This window comes from Sorex fumeus, unplaced genomic scaffold, assembly GCF_029834395.1.
Source record: "Sorex fumeus unplaced genomic scaffold, SorFum_2.1 ptg000078l, whole genome shotgun sequence".
NCBI classification, from domain to species: Eukaryota; Metazoa; Chordata; class Mammalia; order Eulipotyphla; family Soricidae; genus Sorex; species Sorex fumeus.
In genome coordinates this window covers 5,713,407-5,736,904 of record NW_026606135.1, presented here as the reverse complement: position 1 = coordinate 5,736,904, position 23,498 = coordinate 5,713,407, and the positions used below count along the sequence as shown (strand labels likewise).

At 37.2% G+C, this 23,498-nt stretch overlaps 1 protein-coding gene across 5 annotated transcripts in view; it reads right to left on the bottom strand.

Moving 5' to 3' along the window:
* Window positions 1–310: 310 nt before the first annotated feature.
* ZFAND4 (zinc finger AN1-type containing 4) overlaps window positions 311–23,498 on the bottom strand; it is a 33,317-nt gene continuing 10,129 nt past the window's right edge. For 2 of the 5 annotated variants that reach the window (XM_056130454.1, XM_056130453.1), the window contains exons 5-10: window positions 20,949–21,135; window positions 14,537–14,684; window positions 8,981–10,144; window positions 8,109–8,163; window positions 2,444–2,561; window positions 311–1,199 (exon numbers count right to left, since the gene is read on the bottom strand). In XM_056130454.1, the coding sequence (XP_055986429.1) occupies window positions 1,064–1,199; window positions 2,444–2,561; window positions 8,109–8,163; window positions 8,981–10,144; window positions 14,537–14,684; window positions 20,949–21,135 (1,808 nt within the window). In that variant the 3' untranslated portion in view covers window positions 311–1,063. Of the gene's footprint in view, window positions 1,200–2,318; window positions 2,562–8,108; window positions 8,164–8,980; window positions 10,145–14,536; window positions 14,685–20,948; window positions 21,136–23,498 lie in introns of those variants that run through there. The other 3 variants (XR_008794740.1, XM_056130455.1, XM_056130456.1) reach the window with 3 other exon arrangements.

Sequence of the window (23,498 nt, the reverse complement as noted above, 5' to 3'; positions counted from 1 at the left end):
CTTTTTCTGTTTGCTCTGGGGCCACACCTGGAAATGCTCAGGGGTTACTCTCCTGATTCTGCATTCAGGCATTACCCTGGTGGTGCTCAGGGGGACCATATGGGATGCTGGGAATCAAACCCAGGTCAGCTATGTGCAAGGTAAACACCCTACTCTCTGTACTCTCTCTGCAGCCCCAGAAGGACCCTTATAACTTTAAAAGCCTTTATTCTGGTAACAATTTTTGTAGGCATAATTACATATTTATTAACTGCGTTTTAAGTAATTATAGAACTAAATAATAATAACCAAATAATCAAACATGTAATAAAACTGAATTTATTATAATATCTCCTGGTTATAGCACTCTACATATAAATAAAATAAACCAAGCTGTGAGGTTGTTTTAAATGTAGCCATTTTTCAAAAAGTGCAAAGTTGGATTCTGTATGAAATGGCAACAAGTGGGACATCTATTTTATAACTACCATTCAAAAAGTAGTATTTAAGTAATATAGACTATAATTAACATGATGTTTTATAGAATGGACACATAGCTCAATGCAAATATGAATATCAAAAAATATTTGTGTTCAAACTACACTGAAGAACCAAATGTTCTTTTTTATAAAAAGTAGCTTGAGATAAAAAGGAACTTGGTAGTAAACTCAATAACCTTTCAAATATGGGGAAAAAATCTCCACCCAGCCCACCCACATGAACAAAAAAGTGGGTTTGAGTAGAGGCATTATATGACGACTCATTTCTTAAAAATGTGGAACTAGCTACACAGTTATTGTTAACTTATTAAAGTGCATCTTCTGAAGGCACTTAAGTATAAAATACTTAACATTAGACATGCAATAACAAAGCTAAATCGTTATAAAGATTTTTAAACCACTTTTAAATCGTCTGATTCACCAAATAATAAAGATGTCAAGTACAGTAACATTTTCATTTTTACAACACGATGCTTTTGTTATTTGGAACTCTTTAGGAGTCGAACAAAAATAATGCGATCTAAATATTTCTCTGTTTTTGTAAGATAGTTCCTCAGGCAGAACAGTTAGATGTAGAGCAAGAGTTAGATTTTCGGAAGTTTGGGTGCGTTAACCACAGGATTTGCCTCCTGTAAGTATCTCCTCCCTGCACTCTTGTAATCATAGGTGCAGCCGTGAGTTTCTGCATAGCGATGAGATGCACAGAAGTTGTTTCCACATCTAAAGCACAACAAGAAGTTTATGTGAATAGTGACATTTCTATGAGAAGCTTATCTCTTTGAGAGATCAGGGCTTGACTACAGGAGCTCATTGGTTCAACTTAACAATTTCCATGCTGACATTTCCCTTTCACTGAGGGGAATAAATTGCCTGTGAACATTAGTTTCTAATAGTCTATTATGTAATAAAGCAGGGTATAGATCACCTTTATGAAATACTAAAATTTAAAAAGCTAAAAATGTTCCTACCATTTGCATTATACCTAATAAAACTTAGAAAAAACTGTGTTTCTGGTAAATTCAATCTCATAAAAAATTAAATAATATAAAACCTAACTATGCCATGAAAGGGTTTTAAAGAATTTTTAACAATTGTCTGGAGATGTGGCTTAGCAGCAAAGCACATGCCTTGCATGTGTGAGTCTCTGGATTTGATCCCTGGCAGTGAAATACATATATTCAAAGTCTGTTTCAATATGAAGAGAATCTACCTAAAAAGCAGCAGCTAGGGGCTGGGGAGACAGCTGGAAGGGCTAGAGCGCATGCCTGCCCTGGAGCATCCTGCCCCTTGAAGCACCATCTGGAGTGGCCCTGATGGCCTCCAGCACTGAACTGCCTGGTCTGGTTGGCTGAATATCACTGAGAGAGGCCCCCCAGTCCCCCCTGAGCATAGCTTGGGAGGCCCGTCCCACACAAACACACACACACAAAATTATTATTTTCAAAATTTGGTCTCAACCTAAAGGCAAATACCATACCTGAAGGATATTAGTTGATGATATGAAAGAATTATGGGTGAAAAATGTTTTGTTAATGTATTTTTAAATACAAACTCACTGAAGTAGAAGTGTAATATATAAGAATCTTTTTTGAAGTAAAAGTATGATATATAACTATAAAAATATATAGTACAATAACTATAAATTCGGTCCTTTTTTGATTTAAAATTGAATCTTGAATGAGGGGTTCTTTCAAGCTATCTTGGATGATTCTTCCAAGTTACATTGAAATATAAAACAAGTGTATCTATCATAATAAAGAAAAAGGAAATAGCCCTCCCACTGGTTTAAATCTCTTAATTTAAAAAGAAGATCATCTCTTGACTTGAGGAATTCAACTGAGGGCTAATTGGCCATCATCTTAATAAGGTTATGGAAAAGCTAATTTAAAGGACGTTTTATATGTATTCCTCAAGCTGGAACATCACAAAGAAAGCATCTCAGCTTTTCCAGCTGGCCAACCTGCCTGCATTCGTAGCTAGTAGCTAGTCCAGTTTTCTTTCCACAAAGAAAACAATGCTTTGCTGTTTTCTTCTTTGCCTGAATAGGGGCTTTCACAGGTGGTAGATGATGGGCACATTCTCCTGTTTAGAGAAAGAATGCCTTGATTAGTAGTAATAATTTATCATTATCTTATACTGTATTTTTTCAGAATTACTGTTTCATACCTGATAACCTATGATTCACTACAAAATACCTATCTCCAACAATACTATCAGATTGATCTGATCTATCTACCCTTTCCTTAACTCCCTCTCCCATACTTCCCTTGATTGATAACCATATTTTCACAGTCCAGTTTATTTTTGTTGTTACAACAGTTGATTTACTATAGTTCTTTGTATTCCATGTGTGAGTGAAGTCATCCAGTATTTGTCTTTCACATTCTGACTTATTTCACTTATCATAGTCACCTCAGGTTGCATTCATGTTGTCATGAAAGGTAACATTTCATCTTCAATAACTGAGCTATACTCCTTTAGGTATATATTCCATAATTTATCCAGTCATTTGTGAATGAGTGTTTTGTTTGTTTCCCTGCCTTGACTACTGTTATATGTTAAATAATGCTGCTATGAATAGATGGGTGCAAATGTCTTTTTAATAAGTGTTTTAAAAGGCGTACTATTGCACTGCATTCTCCTATTTTTAGTTTTTTTAATTTCTATATTATCTTCCAGAGATGCTGAATTATTCCCCAATAGTAGATGTGAAAATTCCTTTTCTAACACCTTCAACGATGTGTTTGATTAGACTACTCTCATAGGTATGAAGTGGCATTTCACTGTGGTTTTAATTTAAATGATATGGCATAAAAATATATTAAAAAATAAAAATTGTAAGAGTAAATCAATCACTACTTCATATAGCACAATATATATAGGAAATCCTAAATACCACAAAAAACTAATATAAATAATAAATGGATACAGTATACACAAAGAATAAGTTAGAGTAAAGAGAAATAGTAAAACCAATTCCATGATAAAAAAAAAATACCATGCAGTAAAATTTAAAAGGAGGTGAAAGGGCCTATATACCAAAAATCATGACACTTTAAAAAATAAAATAAAACATAAAGAAAATATACCCTATGGTTATGGACTGAAGGAATAAATATTACTGGGTGGAGGGTGTGGCTCTAGTGGTATAGCACATGCCTTGCAGTGAGAAGCCTGGGTTTGATTCCCATCACTCACTATATACTCTTGATGTCCCAAGTATTGCTAGGTGAGGTCCCAGTGCTCTCCCCTGAGAGTGACTCGAAAATAGAAACCGTTAAAATGGCCAAATTATTTAAAGTAATAAATTAATTCAATGTAATTCCTATCAAAATCCAATGACATTTTTTAAAAAAATTTTATTAGTGAAACACCATGAGGTACAGTTGAAGACTTACAAATTTTTGTGCTTGGGTTCCAATGACATTTTTTAAGGAAACCTAACAAACAATTTTAAAATTGTATGAAACCATGAAACACCCTTAACAGCCAAAGCAACCCTGAGCAGGAAGGAAAGGTATCTTGTTGGTCATAAGTTATACTACAAAACCACTATAATCAATACAGTATGGTATTTAAATAACAAGAGGACTATGCAAATAAAATGTTAAAGTTTCTGTATAGAGAAACCACCAAAAATGTAAATGTGAAATATTTAGCTGGAGGGATATTTGGGATCATTGGTGGTGGAGAATGGGCACTGGTGGAGGGATGGGTACTCCATCATTGTATGACTGAAACATAGGTACAAAAGTTTGTAAGTATGTAATTGTATCTCACAGTGTACCTCACAGTGATTCACTAATAAAGTAAATAAATAAATAACAGCACAAGATGAGGTGATCCCTGAGCACAGAGCTAGGAACCAGGTGTGGTCCAAAAAACATAAATGGAGGTTTGTTAGTTTAAAATATAGAGAGAGAAATGAAGAATGAAGAGGAGTAAGAAAAGCACTGGGGCCAGAGAGAGTATAGTGAATAGAGCACCTGCCTTGCTTGCAATCAACCCAGGTTTGATTCCCAGCATTCCATAAAGTCCCCCAAACCCTGCCAGAAAAGATTCCTAACCACAGAGTCAGGACTCAGCCCTGAACACCACCGAATGTGGCCCCAAAAACAAATCAATCAATAAATAAATTAAATTGAAAAGCACGGAAACCTAAATTAGAGCTGAAAGAACAGAGGTAAGTTCAACACAAATGTCTAAAATACTGAGATGGAGTTAAGAGAAGACAGATTGAATGTGTCAAAGAAAAAGAAATTTAACAAATTTAACACTAAATAGTAGATATATTGGGCCCAGGAGATTGTTCAAAGGGCTACAGTGTTTTTATACATGGTAGGCATGGGTTTGATCTCTGGCACGACATAATTCCCCAAGTATCAAGCTAGGCGTATTCCCTAAGCACTACTTAGGGTGTGCTCCACAAACTAATTATTAAATTAATTAGGATAATAATGGTACTGACGTGATATACATATAAACAAAAGAACACAACAGAAAACCCCAAAAATAAATCCTCACATATAGTCAAGTGATTTGACAAGGGTACCATGAGAACAAGAGATAGTACAGTGCGGAGGGTGCTTGCCTTGCACGTGGCTGACCCAGTTTCTATCCCTAAGCCATGAGATTTGCTCCACTGAGCCCTGAGCCCTGCTTGGTGTGTCCTAGAGCAGTAGGGAGGGAGGAAAAAGCGAGGGAGGGATGAAGGGGAGGGAGAGTGACAGAGACAGAGACAGAGAGACAGAGCAAAGTTCTTTTAAATATTATCGTGAAAACTGAATATTCACATACAAAATATAAGGTCAGATCCTTATATTATACAATATACCAAGACTAATTTAAAAGTTATCAAAGCCCTTGGGAGCTGGAGTGATAGCACAGTGGGTAGGGTGTTTGCCTTTGTTCGCAGATGATCCGGGTTCAATTCTCAGCATCCCATATGGTCCCCTGAGCACCGCCAGGAGTAATTCCTGAGTGCAGAGCCAGAAGTAACCCCTGTGCAACGCTGGGTGTGATCCAAAAAGAAAAAAAAATTATCAAGTCCTAAATGAGGAGCCAGGGAAATTGCAAGGACTGTAGTGCATATTTTCATGCTAAGGTACTGAGTTTGATACTCAGCACCACATGATCATACCCCTAACACTAAAAGATGACTCTGATGGCCCCCTTCATGGTGGAGCCTGAGTAGAACTGCATTGCTAGGCCCAGATACCAAAACTGAGCAGCTGGGCTGAAGATCACTGGGAGCTTCAACCATAGCTGATGAACCTCTCACCCCACCCCATCTCCCAAAAAACAATGCCTATATGCAAGATCTAAATAGTCCGGGAGAAATTGTTGGGGAGATGGTTGTATACATTGGATTTGGCAATGATCTATTAAGCATGACAACAAAGGAAGAAACTACAAAGGAAAGGATAGCAAATGGACTTCATGAAAATCAAAATCTATTGCACATCACAAAACTTTTAGCAGTTGAAGTGGTGATTTACAGGTGCTGGATCAATAGTACGGTGGGTAAGTTGCTTGCTTTGCAGCAGTTGACCCAGGTTATATCACCAGCATGCCAGGAATGATCCCAGAGTGTGAAGCCAGGAGTAAAATCTGAGCATCACCAGGTGTGGCCCAAAATCAAACAAAAAGGTAAAGAACAGCAGAAAATATTTACAAATCATAAGAACATATTTTAATAAAAGATTAATATTAATATTTATGTAAAACCTAAAACTCAACAACAAAACTGAATTCAAAAACATGAAAAAATGTAAATAGCCACTTCTTCAAAGAAAATATACAAATAGACACTGGGGGATCGCTTAGGGGTTGGGGATACATGCCGTGCATGTGTAAAGACTCAGATTCAACGCCTGGAACTACATGACACTTCTCAGCACCACCAGATATGGCTCTGGTAGTCCCCACCACTGGGCCTGAGAAGCATCATTTGCTGGGCCAAGCAGTGAACCATCTGGCCAAATTAGCCATGTATTGCGTAGAGTGACACACAGGCCCCCCAAATATTGCTTGGTAGGTCTGGAAAAAAGAAGAAATACAAGTACCCGCATATTTAAAATAATAACTTTAAAGATACTCAATATAACATCACTAATTATCATGAAATTGCAAATAAAACCACAATGATACAACCACTCTAAGCCTGTTAGTGTGTTTATCTTAAATTTAAACAAAAAACAATAAATGTTGATTAAAAATGTGAAGAAATTGGGAACTTTGTATACTACTGAGGGTATCATATCATGTTATATATATTATATATAAAGTAAGTCTTCAAAATTTTTAATAGCTATATTATTCCACTTCTGGGTATGCTCAAATGAACTAAAAGAAGGAATTTAAGGAAATATTGGCATACCTATGTCCATAGCAGCATTATTCAAAACAGAGAAAATGTGAAAGTAACACAAGGTCTTATTCACAAGTGAGTAGATAAGAAAATGTTGTATATATACACAATGCAGTATTTTTCAATCTTGAAATTATGGAAATTTTTGCCTATGCTACATCATAGGTGAATCAGTATATAACAAGTAGCCAATTAAAAACATAAGTACCCATAATATAGAGTGCTAAAATTAAAAAGACAGAAGGTAAAATGAAGATTTAGGAGGAGGGAGGAATGAGGAGCTAGTGTTTAATGGCAATTTCATATATAAAAATGAAAAGATGTGTGATAAACAGTGGTGATAGATGCCCAACAGCATGAATGCACTTAATGTTATTGAACTGTGTACTTGAAAATGATTAAGAGAGTACCTTTTATGTTGTATTTTTACCACAATAAAAAGAATTGAAAAATACGGATGAAACATTAATACTTTATGACCTTAAGTCTTATAGAGTGGTGGAATTTTTAAGATATAAAATGTAAAGACTTAAAGACATAAAACATAAAACATAAAAGTCTTTAATGAGACCCTGAGTTTGATCCTTTGCACCAAAAAAAAATTACAAACCTTATATTAAAATGATAAAAAATAATCTATCCAATAAGACCCTGGAGTTACAAATATAGTGCATAGTAGTGAATTTCCCATCGCTGGTTTAAGGTTATTGAAACACAAAAGATGAAAGTAGTGGCATTCTTGGAAATGATGACTTGCCAGCGCACTTTCAGGTGTTATTGGTAAAATAAAGTTACAATATTATAGTCTCTTCTACACAATGCCTTGAAAAAAGTCTTAAAGATTGTCTCATTTATTCAGAAATAACCATTTCATTAGAAGGAACTTTTACTACCATCATTAAAACTGGGTCAAGATGTTAGCACCTTTCTTGGTTACTTCCTTAAAACCCACCCAGAAGATAAACATTGCTCCAGAGTGGGCAGTATTAGGGAAGGGAAGAGAGCAGTAGTGTTTGGGAAATATATGTTATTTCTCCATTCATCTTGTCTTCCTAGACAACAGAGACCTCAATTTTAGTTATTTTATTCTCCAGAATTATCTTGAGGTCAGTTCTCATAATCATCTCTTAACAGGTTTAAGGAAAGTTTATTCTCTTCATAACACAAGGAAGTTCTTCCCATTTATCTCTTATTCAACATTACCCATTCTAATTTAATTCTTAGTCTTACATTGTTTTTAAAAATCAGCTGTAGCTTACCTACTCTTTTCCCTGTTGCTGCATTATTTCCATTCATTCCAATACCACGGGCAGACTATAATTAAAGCACAAAACATCTAACAGGTAAGTTAATGAAGAATGAAAGAAAAGATCGCCAAATTATAAAAATATTTGTATTTATTCTAAATATGTTACTGTAATTTTATTTTAAATTAGTTAATTTATAACTAACTTGAAATCTGATTCTTTTATCTAGCAATATTATTCTTAATATTTAAGGGAGTAAAATTGGATTACTCAAATCTCTTATTTAGAAACCATACTAAAATATTGGGCTGGAGCGATAGCACAGAGGGTAGGACATCTGCCTTGCATGCAGCCAACATGGCCGACCCTAGTTCGATTCCTCTGTCCCTCTCAGAGAGCCCGGCAAGCTACTGAGAGTATTCGATATGCCAGACACAGTAACAACAAAGTCTCCAATGGAGACGTTACTGGGCCCGCTCGAGCAAATAGATGATCAACGGGAGGGCCTTTACTTTACTTTACTTTACTTTACTAAAATATTAAGCATTTAAAAATGCATGGTAATTGACAGAAAACTATTTTCAAATTAGTTCTCAACTTAGAATCCGAACATTATTTGAAATACCTACCAAAAAGATTTTCTACATACGTGTACTTTGAGAAATTCAATGTTATGGCTACTAATTTATTTTAAAATACCCCCCAAAAAAACCTTTAAATACATTGAATCACTACAAGGACTAGTGAAGGAGCATGTGTTATTTTCTTCTATTTATTTTCACTGATGATCAAACACAGGATCTCATATATGTGAAACAAATGCTCTACCACTAAGCTATATTCCCGGCTGGTTTAATAGACCATATTGAAAGGCAAATACTTACTAAAAAAAAATCTGTAGATTCTATTGGGGGGGAACTCTTTCTAAGACTTTCTTCCTGAAAATGTGGGAGGTTGGTGGACAACCCAATTCCAGAGGTCCGAAGCCTTCCTGCACCACGTGAGCTCTGTAAACTGTCTCTGCTTGCACTCCGGGCCAGCGAAGCGAGAAAACCTATATTATTTACACAACCAACAGGTTCTTTGGAAGCTTTGTTAACCATCTCTGTGATATCCCGAGCCTCAACTTTAGAAATAATATCAGATCTTTTTCCAGGTGAGTCAACTTTAACAGCTCTAAAGCGAGTAGTCCTATAGAGAGAAGAATCAGTTACATTTCTAATGTCCAATGAACGAAGCACATTTTGTGAAGCAGAAGATTGGATGTTCCCAGACTCAAAACATTTAGGCTGCCGCTGTGATTTTACCAGAGAATTATGAATTGATGCAGAACAGCGAAGCGGTGACAAGAGTCTATTTTTGTGAGGACTTAATTCACGGTGGTTAAGAACTGTAGTCTCTACTGATTCACCACTCAGCACTCTTGCAACATGTTTAAGTTGTTGCTCCGTAGTTTTCAACCCTTTATCACCATTATTGAGTAAGAACTCTGGTTTTACCTTCTGTGTACCTTCTAAGTCACTGATCTGTTCATTTTTTATTTCTTCTGTAAATGAAGTAAATGATCCCACTTCCGGTAAAAGTGAGTCTTGAGCTATACATTCATCTGAAGATGGAAATAAAACTGCCTCATTCTCAGTATTAGATGACAAATTTCCTGGAAAGTGTTTTATCTGCCTAGGCAGGGATGATCCAAAGTGGAGAATAGACTCAGCAAGCTTTTTGTCATTTTCAAACTCCATATGGGGTAACTGGGGTGGCAGTTTGATGCTACTATTGGAGTGAGACTGTGTGTTACTCTCCCAATTATCTTCCTTAAGAAAATCACTAGTAATAGATGATACAGGTCTATCAGCAGCGGGAAGGGTTACCAAACTTGAAACTGTATTCCTAGATGTTTCAGGTAGATGTGTATTTCCAGAAGGTAAACAAGACTGCCCAATGTGAGGGAGGACCCTTAACAATCTGTGGCGAGCAGCTGACGTGGAACTACTAGAAGGTCGAGAAGTTATTGGTGGACGAGGTTTTACCTTGACAGATTTCTTAGGCTAAAAATAAATAAATAAATAGCTATATAATTTCTTTGCAAAATCACTTTTTCCTCTATCCATTAACAAAAACCATAATAAAATATTCTTTACTGTAATGCTGACATTTTGATTACTTCAAATTAAAATGTTTCAAAAAATTAAACTCCTAAATTCATTACTGAAACGAATTTTTTCTGTCTTCCTTAAGTTAATTTTCTGAGAATTGAAAAAAATCATTTTTTTCCGACTATGACAGTTTTGCTAGAAGGGAAAATTTAGTGGTTATATTATACATAGCACTGCTGGTTTACTTCAGGTTTCAAAAACCTTTTTCTAGTAAAATTAACAGGTATGAATGATTAGGGAGATATTGCTGAAAAGAGTTAATAGTACTAAGCAGCTATCCTTGAAAGGGTTGCTTGCAAGGCTGACTATTGGACAGCTTCTGGAAACTTGTATATTAGAGAGTTCCCAGCACTCTGAGAGGAGATATAACAGCAACTGTTTTTGCAAATGGTAGGGTAGTACAGATGATACAGCTTATGCTGCATGCTCGTTTCCTAATGAGAGTCTAGAATTTTAGTATACAGCAGGCATAACATGCTTATAAGAATACGTTCTAATGAAACTGTTGGCAGTCTCTAAGTTTCCTTAGTAGAGAACATTACACATATGCTGGCACAATTTACTGAGAGAAGAATTAATTACATTCTATGAGACTACACTGAGAGGACTCAAGGAAGCTTTTGACTCATTTACTCTTAACTTCACTCCAAATGCCTCTGCCTTTTGCTGATTTTGCGTTTGTACTTTTCTGTTGTAAGACGTCTTAGTCACAAATATACTGCATGCTTACCCTGAGGTATCAAAGCAAATTATCAAAACTAAGAATGACTCAGAATTTACCAGTATTAATAAAGTTTAATACTGGAAAGAGTATATTATCTGAATTGCTTCACTAATAATAAAACATTATACTTTTGTATTAATAAAACAATTCGTTATTTTGGGTGTATAATTAAAATCTGGATAAGAAGTCTTAGCTTTTGTAGATATGAACTGATATTGATGACTTAGCAACACTCTGAACCTAGAAATGTTAAGAAAAGCTAGACAGCCCAGTGGTAACTAACTGAAGTGAAAACTAGAGGCGCTACGAATTCAAAAAGACCTTAGGAAGATAAGCTGGTTGTGAACAGGGAAAGTGTACAGGAGGTAAGCACTTGTCTTGCACATCACCAACACAGGTTTGATCCTCGGCACCACATATGGTCCCCAAGCACCAGCGGGAGTGATCCCTGGACACAGAGCCAGGAGTTAAGTCCTGAGTATAGCCAAAGGTGGCCTGCCCAAATAGATGATGGCTCCTAGAGGTCCTTTTATTTTCTTCTACAACAGGATTCAAATATTCTTGTAAAATGAAGGTAAAGTTAAAGATGAGACTCAAGTGACAGAGCACATGTCCAGAATGTGTGAGGCCCTGAGTTCAATCCCTAGTACCACATGGTTTCTCCAGTACTGCCAGGCCCAAGATCCATTGGGAGCAGCCCCTACTCCTTTTTAAAATGAAGGTCAAGCTGGAGAGATACATAGGGTAGAATGCTTGCCTTCCATGTGGTCAATCTGGGTTCTATCCCTAGCATCCCATATGGCTCCCTGAGAACCACTAGGAATAATTCCGGAGTGCAGATCTAGGAGTTACCCCTGAATGTCACACATGTTTGGCTCAAAAACAAACCAAAAAAATGAAGGTGATGAATCCCAGGTTACAAAGATTAAATGTATAAATATTAAATGAGCTATTGGCAAATAACCATACAGATCAACAATAAACAAAAACATTCATAACCAATACTACCACCAAAACCAAGAGTGCAGATAAACTGATCTGAAATTTACATGAGAACATAAGTACTCCAACTTGGGAGACTCACTGCAAAGCCTATGCCTATAGTAAAAAAAAAGTTCAAGCAAAAGTAGAGTATGAGGAAGGGAGGGAAAAAAGGGAGTTGGGATAGAGACAGGAGAGGTGAAAAGGGGAAGACTGGAAGGCAGAAAGGAAAGAAGGAGGAACAGAAGAAAGAAGGACAGAAATAAAGATAAAAGGAAGGAAAGAGAAGGAAGGAAATGGGAACTTCAGGGATAATCAGTAGCAAAGTACCTCTCTTACAAGCATCAAACATCAGTGCCTGGAACATATATCACAAGTGACAAACATGATCCAAGAAGCACTATCATTTGTGATTTCTGGTGACAATAAAAAGTATGCAAACAATATTCATAATGTTCACTATTTACAATAGCAAGAATCTTGAAACAACCTGAGTGCCTGAGAACAGATGACTAGATAAAGAAACTATGGTACACCTGGAACAATACACAGACTATGGTACATACTGAAATACAAAACAGCACCATGAAGTCATGAAATTTATTTATAAATGGATGGACATGAGAAGTATCATGTTGAGTGAACAGTCAGGAGAGCAAAAGACACAGAATGACAGCACTCATTTGTGGGATATTTTTAAAAAAGTATGAGACTAATACCTAAGAACAGTAGAAAAGAAGGGCAGGAGGACTAGCCCACATTTGGAAGCTTGCCACAAATGTATGTATGTGGGGACAGGCAAGGAAAGGCAGTTAGGATAGAGAAGTTGGAAATGATAGTTGGAAATTATCATATTGGACAAAAACTGAATGCTGAAAATAGGTAAACCAATATACATAATAACCTTTCAGTGCCTGTATTGCAAATCATCATGCCCCAAAGAAAAGAGGGAGAAAGAGCAAGAGAGAAAAAGCTTGAGAGAAAGAAAAGTTCCTGCTGTAGGGGCAGACTAGAAGGTGGGGGATGGAAGGAGGGTAACTGGAGAAATCACTGTGGGGTGGGAAATGTACACTGATGAAGGGACAGGTGTTGGAACAGTGTATGACTGAAACCCTGTCATGAACAACTTTGCAACTATATATCTACACATCTCATGGTGATTTAATAATTAAAAATAAAAGTGTGCAATCTAGCTGCACCCCAACAACCAAGAGTACCAAGTGTGTGCAGGCACCATATCCGAAGTGTGTGATCCTTGAGAAGAACCACAACAAAGTATATGTAGCCTTTAGTCATAACAATGTTATTTTTATAGGAAAGGAAGGGGGCCAGAAGATAACTCAAAAAGGGCTCTAATGCTTGCTCTGTGTTCTTATGGTCAGGGTTTGATTCCAGGCACCAAATGGTTCCCCAAACACACAAAAACAAAAATTATAATGTTAAATTTTCTTATAAATGCTTAACATTATTATTTATATATTACATTTCAATAAATAAAACTGATATATTAATACAATTAAAGAAAATAAAGTGGTACTACATATATATGTATATGGCATCGTCACAGCATCATGGTCCTCCCATTGTTCATTGATTTGCTCGACTGGGCCCAGTAACGTCTCCATTGTGAGATTTGTTCTTACTGTGTTTGGCATATTGAATACATCACAGGTAGCTTGCCAGGCTTTGCCGTGCAGGCGGGATACTCTTGGTAGCTTGCCAGGCTCTCTGAGAGGGGCGGAGGAATCGAACCCGTCTTGGCCGGGCCGGCTGCACATAAGGCAAACGCTCCACCGCTGTGCTATTGCTCCTGCCCGGCCGGAGATCCAGTGGCGCAATCGTTTAGTGCACGGTATATATATGTATATATATGTATATATACATATATATACATATAAGACAATCTAGAAAAGATCTAGAAATTAAAAATATTTCAAGAAAATCAAGTTGTAAAAAAAATATAATCCAGTAGAAAAATGGGCAAAATATTTCAAAGGGCATTTACAAAAAAAAGTCCAAATGTCCAATAAACATATGAAAGCTGCTCAGTTTCTTTAAAGAAACGTGAATTAAAATCCCAAGATTATGCTATTATAAATCAAACAAAATGGGAATAAATTAAGTAATTCAATCTGATAAAAATGCATGAGAACTATAAATTGTTACTATTGGACAGGATGCATATTGGTTCAATTATTTGGAATCACATTAGAAAACTGTCAAGAAGTACAATTTAACATTGGCATGTTATTTATCAACACTCAAAATCCTTAATAAGTAAATATTAAAAGAATTTTAAAATAGTGACTATAAGATTAATATCAGGTTATTTTATTATTCTCAGTTCAAGAACTAACATTTTTTAGATTAAAAATTATTTCAAAAATAATCACATTGGATGTGTTGTGGGCTTTAACAATGAATTCATAATTTTAATGTACGAATAAAAAACTGAGGCAAAAAACTTGAAGTAATATTTTATAAATAGGAATTTTCCGCACAATTACCAACAGACCTCAATGCTGTGTCCCTGTAAAGATAACCTAGAAAAAGGCTTGACCAACTGCTGACAGCTTCACCTTTTTACTGAGATTCATGTTCTCCATCTTAGCCTTCAGCAGCTTCATCTTATTCATAGTTATTGAATTTTCAATTATCTGATGCCCAGAAGGAGAAGGCTCAATTTCTTCATCCTCATCAGTATACAAATTATACACAGAGCCACCACTGCAAAGAAAATGATAATTACTATTGAAATGAGCTTGATATTTACCCAATGACCAAAAGCGTCCTAGTTGCAAATTAAGTACAGATGCGACTAAATTTACTACAATAGTCCATCAGTGTAGATGGAAGGGAGATGTATTTCAAAATTACATTTCACAATATATAAAAATAAATGGAAATAAATAATCTAGCATTACTGAAATTCTAGTATAGCTGAGCTTTCCTGAAGTCAGTATATCATAAATGCAGATCTTTGGGCACTTGCTTGATCATTCCCGAAGAACCAGCTGCACAGAAAGGCCCTGATTACATTTTATCAGTCACACCTGATCATTTGTAATTTAAACCGCAAGCTGATGAGATACCCATTAATCAAAATGAAAAAGAAATCGACATAGATATAGTGTTTTTTTTATTTCTGATAGGATTCTCAGTAAAGGAGGAATTCAGATAGTGCCATTAAACATTTTCTGTTATTAAAAAACAACAGAGAATGATGTAATATTTTTCTGTGTTGGAAATATAACCATCAAGAATAAGAGATTCTAATATGAAAAAAGAAATCCCAACTCAACTCATGATACAAAATATTAAACATACAAAACATTTCAATTGTTGTTCAATCACCATGACATTTACTCATACCTTAAGTTAATTTTTCTTGTGACTGAATATAATGGAATTTATCATATTATCCTCATATGTACTTGTATATACGAGTACCCAAGAGTTGACTTGTTCATCCTACTCTCCCTTCAACTCAAGTTGAAAGTTGATGTTAGGTTTTATTTCTTTTTCTAGTCTTAGTACCTTACAAAAGGCTTAGCATATGTCCAACAAATATCTGTTGAACTAAACAGTAACAAACATAAACATTAGAATTTTATTCAGCTTTTATAATACCCAATCACTAATTAGGTAGGTAAAGAAGTTAAGAAATGTAAAATTAACATATTTGAAGAATGAAAATTTTAGTGTAAAATGTATTAGTCATTGTTCCTTATTAGCTTACAAGAAATCTAACAGTGTTTCTATGCAAGAAAATATGTGATTTAATCAATTTTCCTCTTCTGTGTGGATACAAAAAAGTGGAAATAAGATAGTGTGAACAGGGCATAATCCATAATAATTTTCAAGCACATACAACCTCCACACAATGACAGAGAGAGTGTTTAGGGTCAATGCTAACTTTTACATGGTGAAAATGATATTGAAATCATGTACTAACTAAATGCAAAGCAAACATACATATCAAGAGGAAGATTCTAGATACTGGTTTCCAACACCAATTCAGTCCCAAGTGGTTGACTTGTGAGATCATTTCTAGCCACTGCAAACAAATACTGTAAGTAGAAAACTGACACAACATTCACAACAGTGCATAGTGACACTGCTATCATTTAGTGAAGAACTACTGTATTAGGCATATCTAACATCGTTATCCTCAACACGGCTCAGGAGGCCATGTGGTGCCAGGGATGAAACCAGGCTTGGCTACATGCAGGTCATGTGCCTTTACCCCAGAACTATCTCTCTGCCCCTTCCCCAAGTTTATTCTTTATTTTACTTCCTATTTCTTCCAAAATCACCCAAAATCAAGACTTAACTGCATTATATTTGTGTGCTCAGATGAGTGACAGGACACGAAGTCTAAGTCTCAAGATTAACTACACCTGAAAGTGGTTAAGTAAAAATATTTACCATTCCACAAAGATGAAAAAAAATGACTCCCCTCTATTTTTAATTCCCTTCCTTGCAATATTGTAACTATTTATCTGTTATATCAAATGGCATTTTAATTATAACGAATCATACTGAATAGTCAAAGAGATTATTGACTTTTTCCTGTCACTAAAAATTGTTCCCTAATTTCTTTCCATGAAGAACAATTATATAAATATATATATATATATGCAGAGTCTCCTGCCCCCACACCTGGCTGTCCTCACTGGGGCGGCCCCTTGGAGGGGAGCGGGTTGAGTTTCCCTCCCCGCCCTGACCAGGGCTCTGGCAGCCAAAGACCTCCAGAACCAGCCACAACCATGCTGAGACCACTCTCCACACACATGAAGGTACCGGCAGAGGAACAAAGGCATGCGGGTCACGGGGCTGAGATCGCCAAGCCTGCTCGGATCGGGGCTGAGCATCCTCCACCCTGATCCTCCATATTCCAGTAGGCAGGGTCACACCCACCAACTGGCCCCCTGTCGCCATGTAATCCCATTAACGGCCAAGACCCAGAGACTATAAAACCCAGCTCCCGAAAGCGCACGGCCTCGCGATATCTTATCATCTCATTCTTACTTTGGACAAACTGGCAGGCTACCGAATGTAACCTGACCACACGGCAGAGTCTGACAAACTCCCCGTGGTGTACCCAATATGCCAAATACCAGTAACAATGATGGGTATCATTCTCCTAACCCTGAAAGAGCCTTGAATATGGTACTTTTTTAAAAAAATCTCAGGGCTTGGATGAAGGAGACATTACTGGGGCCTGCTCAAGGCAATCGACGAACAACAGGATGGTCATGATCATGATATATGCAAAAAGTACACTCAATAAATATTTCATTTGATATATTTTAAAGTATAAAAACTATGTTTAATGATTTTTACTAGTAATTTTTTGGGGGAGCCATATCCAGCAATGCTCAGGGGTTACTCCTGGCTCTGCACTCAGGCATCACTTCTGGAGGTGACTGGGGAACCATATGGGATGCATATGGGATCCCAGGGAACAAACCTGGGTCGGCCACGTGTAAGGCAAACACCCAACCTGCTGAACTCCAGCCCCCAAGTATAAAAGCTTTTGAATTCAGCTTATCTTTTTCAAAGAACCACATTATTGTGTTTTCTTTGTGTTCTATGTGTTATCACTATACCATGATATGATTAATTATAAATACCAAGATTGTCAAATAAAGAGAGAATACTTTGACTATTATAGTTTTAAATTATTTTATCAAAAATATGGCAATATTTATTGTGAAATGATACTATAAATATAGCTATGATTTTTTTTTGCTTTTTGGGTCACACCTGGCGATGCACAGGGGTTACTCCTGGCGGTGCTCAGGGGACCATATGGGATGCTGGGAATCGAACCTGGGTCAGCTGCGTGCAAGGCAAACGCTCTACCCATTGTGCTATCGCTCCAGCCCCAGCTATTTTTATAAAGCATACTTAGAGATCACAAAACTAAGTACACATCATAACACTCCAAAGTTGTAGACTAGCAATAGTCAGAAAAACTTGGAAAATTTAAAATGAAGTATCTCATCACAACAGTTTCTTTATAAAAATGAAAAGTTAAAATGCAATAGCAACCAAAATTAGTTACTAAAAAGCTTATTTAATAATAATAAAACCAAGGGAGAAAATTGTTTACTGACAGTGAATTTACTGAATCATGTTTGATCACAGCAGTGAAAGAAATGTGATCAGAAAAAAATAAACTAGTTTAAAAACAATTCTGTCAGCAGGAACAATTTTTTTTTTTACATAGGAGTACTGCTATTTATTCAGCCACCGATTAGGCTGACTGAATTTTGCATGAACTCCACCTTACTTTTTTTTCCCATTTTTTATAATTTTATTTATTGAATCACCGTGAGAGCAGTTACAAAGCTTTCGGGTTTAAGTCTCGGTCATACAATGAAACACCCGTACCTTCACCAGTGCCCATCCACCTCCAAAAACCCCAGTATACCTCCATCCCCCACCCTCCCCCTACGTGTGGGGCAGATCATTTCCAAATCACTCTCTCTATACTTTGATCACATTCAACATTTCGACACCACACCCACCATTATTATTTGGGATTTTACCCCAACACTCAGATCTGCCGAAAAGGCAACAGTAGACAATTTGTTCTCTATTGCTGGTCATGAATAATATATGATGTCGCATGGTTGCAGTAGTGGCTGTGCAATTTTGAAATTCCGAAATTTTAACACTTAAATCTGGAGGGATTTCTGCCAAAACCTGCTGGGTTCTGAGATTTGTTCCTGAGTCTCTGCATGGCCATTAAGCAGCTTGATCAGGAGCCAGAGAGGTCGTTCATGGGCGGAGACTTGCGGCCTCGTTGGGGTGGAGAGGACAGGGCCGGCTCCACCCCTATCTCATGAGGCCCCACATGTCTCGTCACTGCGGACCCAAACCTGACTGTCCAATGGTCTCTGGTGGATGATGGCCACCGAGCTGCCAAGGGGGAGCAGGCTAAGGCACAAAACCTATTCCCACCTGGGGTGGCCCAGAGCCGGTAACCTACTCTGTGGCCCACATGCATTTCTGCCAAAAGCCGCTGGGTTTCGAGATTTGTTTCTGAGTCCCTGGGATCATGGCCGTTAAAAAGTTTGATCAGGAGCCAGAGAGGCCGTTCGTGGGCAGCGACTCTGGTCTTGTTGGCACGGGGTGGAAAAGGCCGGCTCCACCCCATCCCGTGAGGCCCCGCGCATCTCATCACTGCGGGCTCAAACCTGACTGTCCAGTGACCTCTAGAGGATGGCGGCCACCGGGCCACTGGGGGAACAAGCCAAGGCACAAAACCTATTCCCACCTGGGGTGGCCCAGCACTGGTTGCCTATTGCAGAGACTGGGCGCATTTCTGCCAAAAGCCATTGGGTTTCGAGAATTGTTCCTGAGACTCTGGGATCATGGCTGTTAAGTAGCTTGATCAGGAGCCAGAGAGGCTGTTTGTGAGCAGCGACTGAGGGTCTCGTTGGGACGGGGAGGAAAGGGCTCCACCTCCGTCCCGTGAGGCCCCACGTGTCTCGTCACTCACTGCAGGCCCAAACCTCACTGTCCAATGGCCTCTGGAAGATGGCGGCCACCAAGCCACCTAGAGGAAGCGGGCGGAATTTTTTTTTTTTGAATCACCTTGAGATACACAATTATAAAGTTGTTTGTGACTGCATTTCACCAAGAACAATTTCTTAGTTGAAAATTTTGTAAGCAACATCAACAGCTAATTAAAATTAGGCAAATAACTGAGAATACATATATTATCAGATCTAAGCTGTTTTTGCTTATTCAAGTTATCTTCAGAGCAGCACCCCCATATACACAAGGATATATTCCATAACTCCAAGTGGATAAACTAAAAATGCAAAAAGTATCAAATAATATATTGTATGTCTGTGTATATATATTTTCCTATACACACTTGTGATATCGATTATAAGTCTATAGATTGTACATGGTAATAAATTAATAACAGTACCAAATAATAAAATTATGTGGATGTAGTTTTATTATCAAAATATCTTATTGTCCATAGTATTTTCAGACTATAGGCAAATAATTCATAAAATGTGTAACTTTGGATAGGCTGGGTTATTACTAGAGTGTAATGACTGAAAAACTAGTCTTAACAACCTTCAAGAAAGTATTAAATATTTTCAAAGTTGCTAAAAATTTTAGTACAACTTGAAGTGAAACCTGCCAACAATTCAAGTAAAAATTGTATGTGTAACATAAAAAAATTTTAGTTGAACAAATATACAAAGTAAATAAAAACTTCAAGATATTTATAAAATCACATGCTTATTTGTATTGTTCATTAGCAGGTGTTCAGAGTAAATATATGAAATTATCATACATTATTTAATGAGTAATACCAATGGTAAACTTTGTCTTATGAGCCATCGATTCAATCCTTTAGCAGTAGTGGTCTTTTTTTGCTTTTTTTTTTTAGCTAAGGAAATGACACTGAATTTTCTAACTATAATCAGTGATCATCTTAGAGTTTTCACACTGTCACTGTCACTGTTCTCCCGTTGTTCATCGATTTGCTCAAGCGGACCCAGTAACGTCTCCATTGTGACACTTGTTACTGTGTTTGGCGTATCGAATATATCACGGATAGCTTGCCAGCTTTGCCGTGCGGGTGAGATACTCTCGGTAGCTTGCTGGGCTCTCCGAGGGGGCAGAAGAATCGAACCTGGATCGGCCAGGTCGACCACATGCAAGCCAAACACCCCACCCGCTGTACTATTACTCCAACCCAGAGTTTTCACAAAGTGACTAATATTTTTATGAAAAATCCTACTCCATAAATAAAGTTTATATATTATTCTCTAACAACAAGTCTCACAATGGAGATGCTCGAGCAAATTGATGTAACAACAGGAGGACAGTGCTACAGCGCGGTGCTAACTATCAATCATCTGAAGAACAATTTCAACTTATATACCTGGGAAAGAACATGTAAATCATACAGCGGTTTCCTTTTCTGAGACATACAAATGAAAACCTATTTACCTTAAAGATTCAGATAATGGTGTTAATGTGCCATCTCCCCTATCTATTACACGAAAGAAATTCAATTGATCTCCTTCTCGGTATACCAAAAACGTAACTTGTTTGTTGCAGGAGGTCTTCTCCCAGACCTCATCTCGACTGGAATCCATGTATTCAGCCATCTCCCTAAGTGGGTCTTCCATTGGAACTACAAAAGGAAAAGTTGAAAAACAAGCTTTCAAATTCTATTTTATGAATATAGTTGACAGGACATGGAGGGCTGGAGCAATAGCACAGCGGTAGGGCGTTTGCCTTGCACGCAGCCAACATGGCCGACCCGACTTCGATTCCTCCGCCCCTCTCAGAGAGCCCGGCAAGCTACCGAGAGTATCTCGCCCGCACGGCAGAGCCTGGCAAGCTCCCCGCGACGTGTTCGATATGCCAGACACAGTAACAAGAAAGCCTCCAATGGAGACGTTACTGGGCCCGCTCGAGCAAATCGATGAACAACGGGAGGACAGTGAAAGTGAAAGTGATACTCTTCAAATAAGTTTCTATTTCTTTATAGTTAATAGAGCATTCCCTATGCCTTATTAATATAAAAAACAAAATGAATTATTACATACAAAGACAGGAGTTTTGTGTACATTATTATGTCCAAACACAGGGTTTAACTAAATACCACGTTTTTCCTGTACCATTGGATTTAAAATATTTTATTGATTTTATGACATAATCATTTATGACTATTCTCCCTTTAAACTGCTTCCTTTATTTTCTAATACTGATTCTAACAAATAATTAAAAAGCAATATATATACTTTAGATTTAAAAATAAACACACAATTGAAAGGCATATGTAAGAAATTGGAAGTAAATCCCTCTCTTTCTGGAGATGACATTAAGTAATTTGAAGTATACAACTCCTCAGAACACAAGATGGCCACTTAATTGTACCAAGACTACAATGCACGTAATGAATTTTGAAAATATATCTGAAAACCTACTTCTAGTACCCCAACTATCCAACAGTGTATTCATGAATCTATTCAAAGCACTTAGACTGAAGCCACTCCAAATTCCCCAACACTTGTAGATTCCAAAGGTTCAGAATTGTCTTCAGGCAATATTCACTGTCCTCCCATTGTTCATCGATTTGCTCCAGCGGGTCCAGTAACGTCTCCATTGGAGACTTTTGTTGTTACTGTGTCTGGCATATCGAATACTCTCGGTAGCTTGTCGGGCTCTCCGAGAGGGGCGGAGGAATCGAACTCGGGTCGGCCATGTTGGCTGCGTGCAAGGCAAACGCCCTACCGCTGTGCTATCGCTCCAGCCCAGGCAACATTATATGCAGGCAAAATCAAACTGCAGGCAATATTTCAACTTGCAGACACATAGTAGAATATTATGGTGAAAATGTGTCTCAAAAGATTGCTGGCATATGGGATGCATTTTCAAAAAGCTCTGAACCCCAAAAAATGATTATGTGGGATATGGGTCATTTCCAAAAACATTCTCATGTCAAGGTACAGAAACATGTTGTTGCCCAAAAAAGGCAATAATTTTTCAAGTCAAATATAAATTATTAACAGAATTATATTGTATCCAAGTACTAATGGAATCACAATGTCTTTAAATAGTTTGAAGCTACAACAAAATATTAAAGTCTAAAAGAAACAAAAAAAGTTAAAGATATCCCCATTTCCCAAATTCAATGCCAAATACAGTAACAAGTCTCACAATGGAGATATTACTGGGCCTGCTCGAACAAACTGATGAACAGTGGGAGAACAGTGACAGTGACAGTGATAAAAATACCAAATTTTTAGAAATATTTAGCTTATTTTAATGTTTTGATTGATTCATGGGCACAAAATGTGAATATTAAGGCATTTTTGTGGCTTTTGTTTGTTTGATTTTTTTGCTTTTTGGGTCACACCCAGCAATGCTCAGGGATTACTCCTGGTTCTGCACTCAGGAATCGCTTCTGGCAGTACTCGGGGGACCATATGGGATGCTGGGAATCAAACCTGGGTTGGCTGCATGCAAGGCAAATGCCCTACCTGCTGTAATATCACTCCAGCCTCGAATATTAAGGCATTTTTTATTATAAAACTTGCTTCTATTTTAACTTAATGGCACACTTTCCATATTTATAAGAAATAAATGCTACCACCATTGCCAGAGTCACATTAAAGCCTTGCTTAAACCAGTATAATGTGCTTTATTAATATGACACTGGGATTACATATGGTTGAATATACTCAAATCTTTCTGAAACAGAAAATTCAAGCTACAAAATAATTCCATGTACTGAGCATATGCTTTGCATGCAGGAGGTCAAGATTTATTTCCTATACCACAGGGTTACGAGCACTCCCAGGAGTGGTACCTGAGCATAGAGCCAGGCATATCCCCTGAGCATCACCAAGTGTAACCCCAAAAGAAAAACAACTGAAAAAAAACCAGAAAACTCAATTTTATCATTACTATATGTAGCTTTGAATCTTTTTTTCTGTGCTGTTTTGATAAGTTACTTCAAAACCAACTTTAGAGGTGAGAAATACAGTT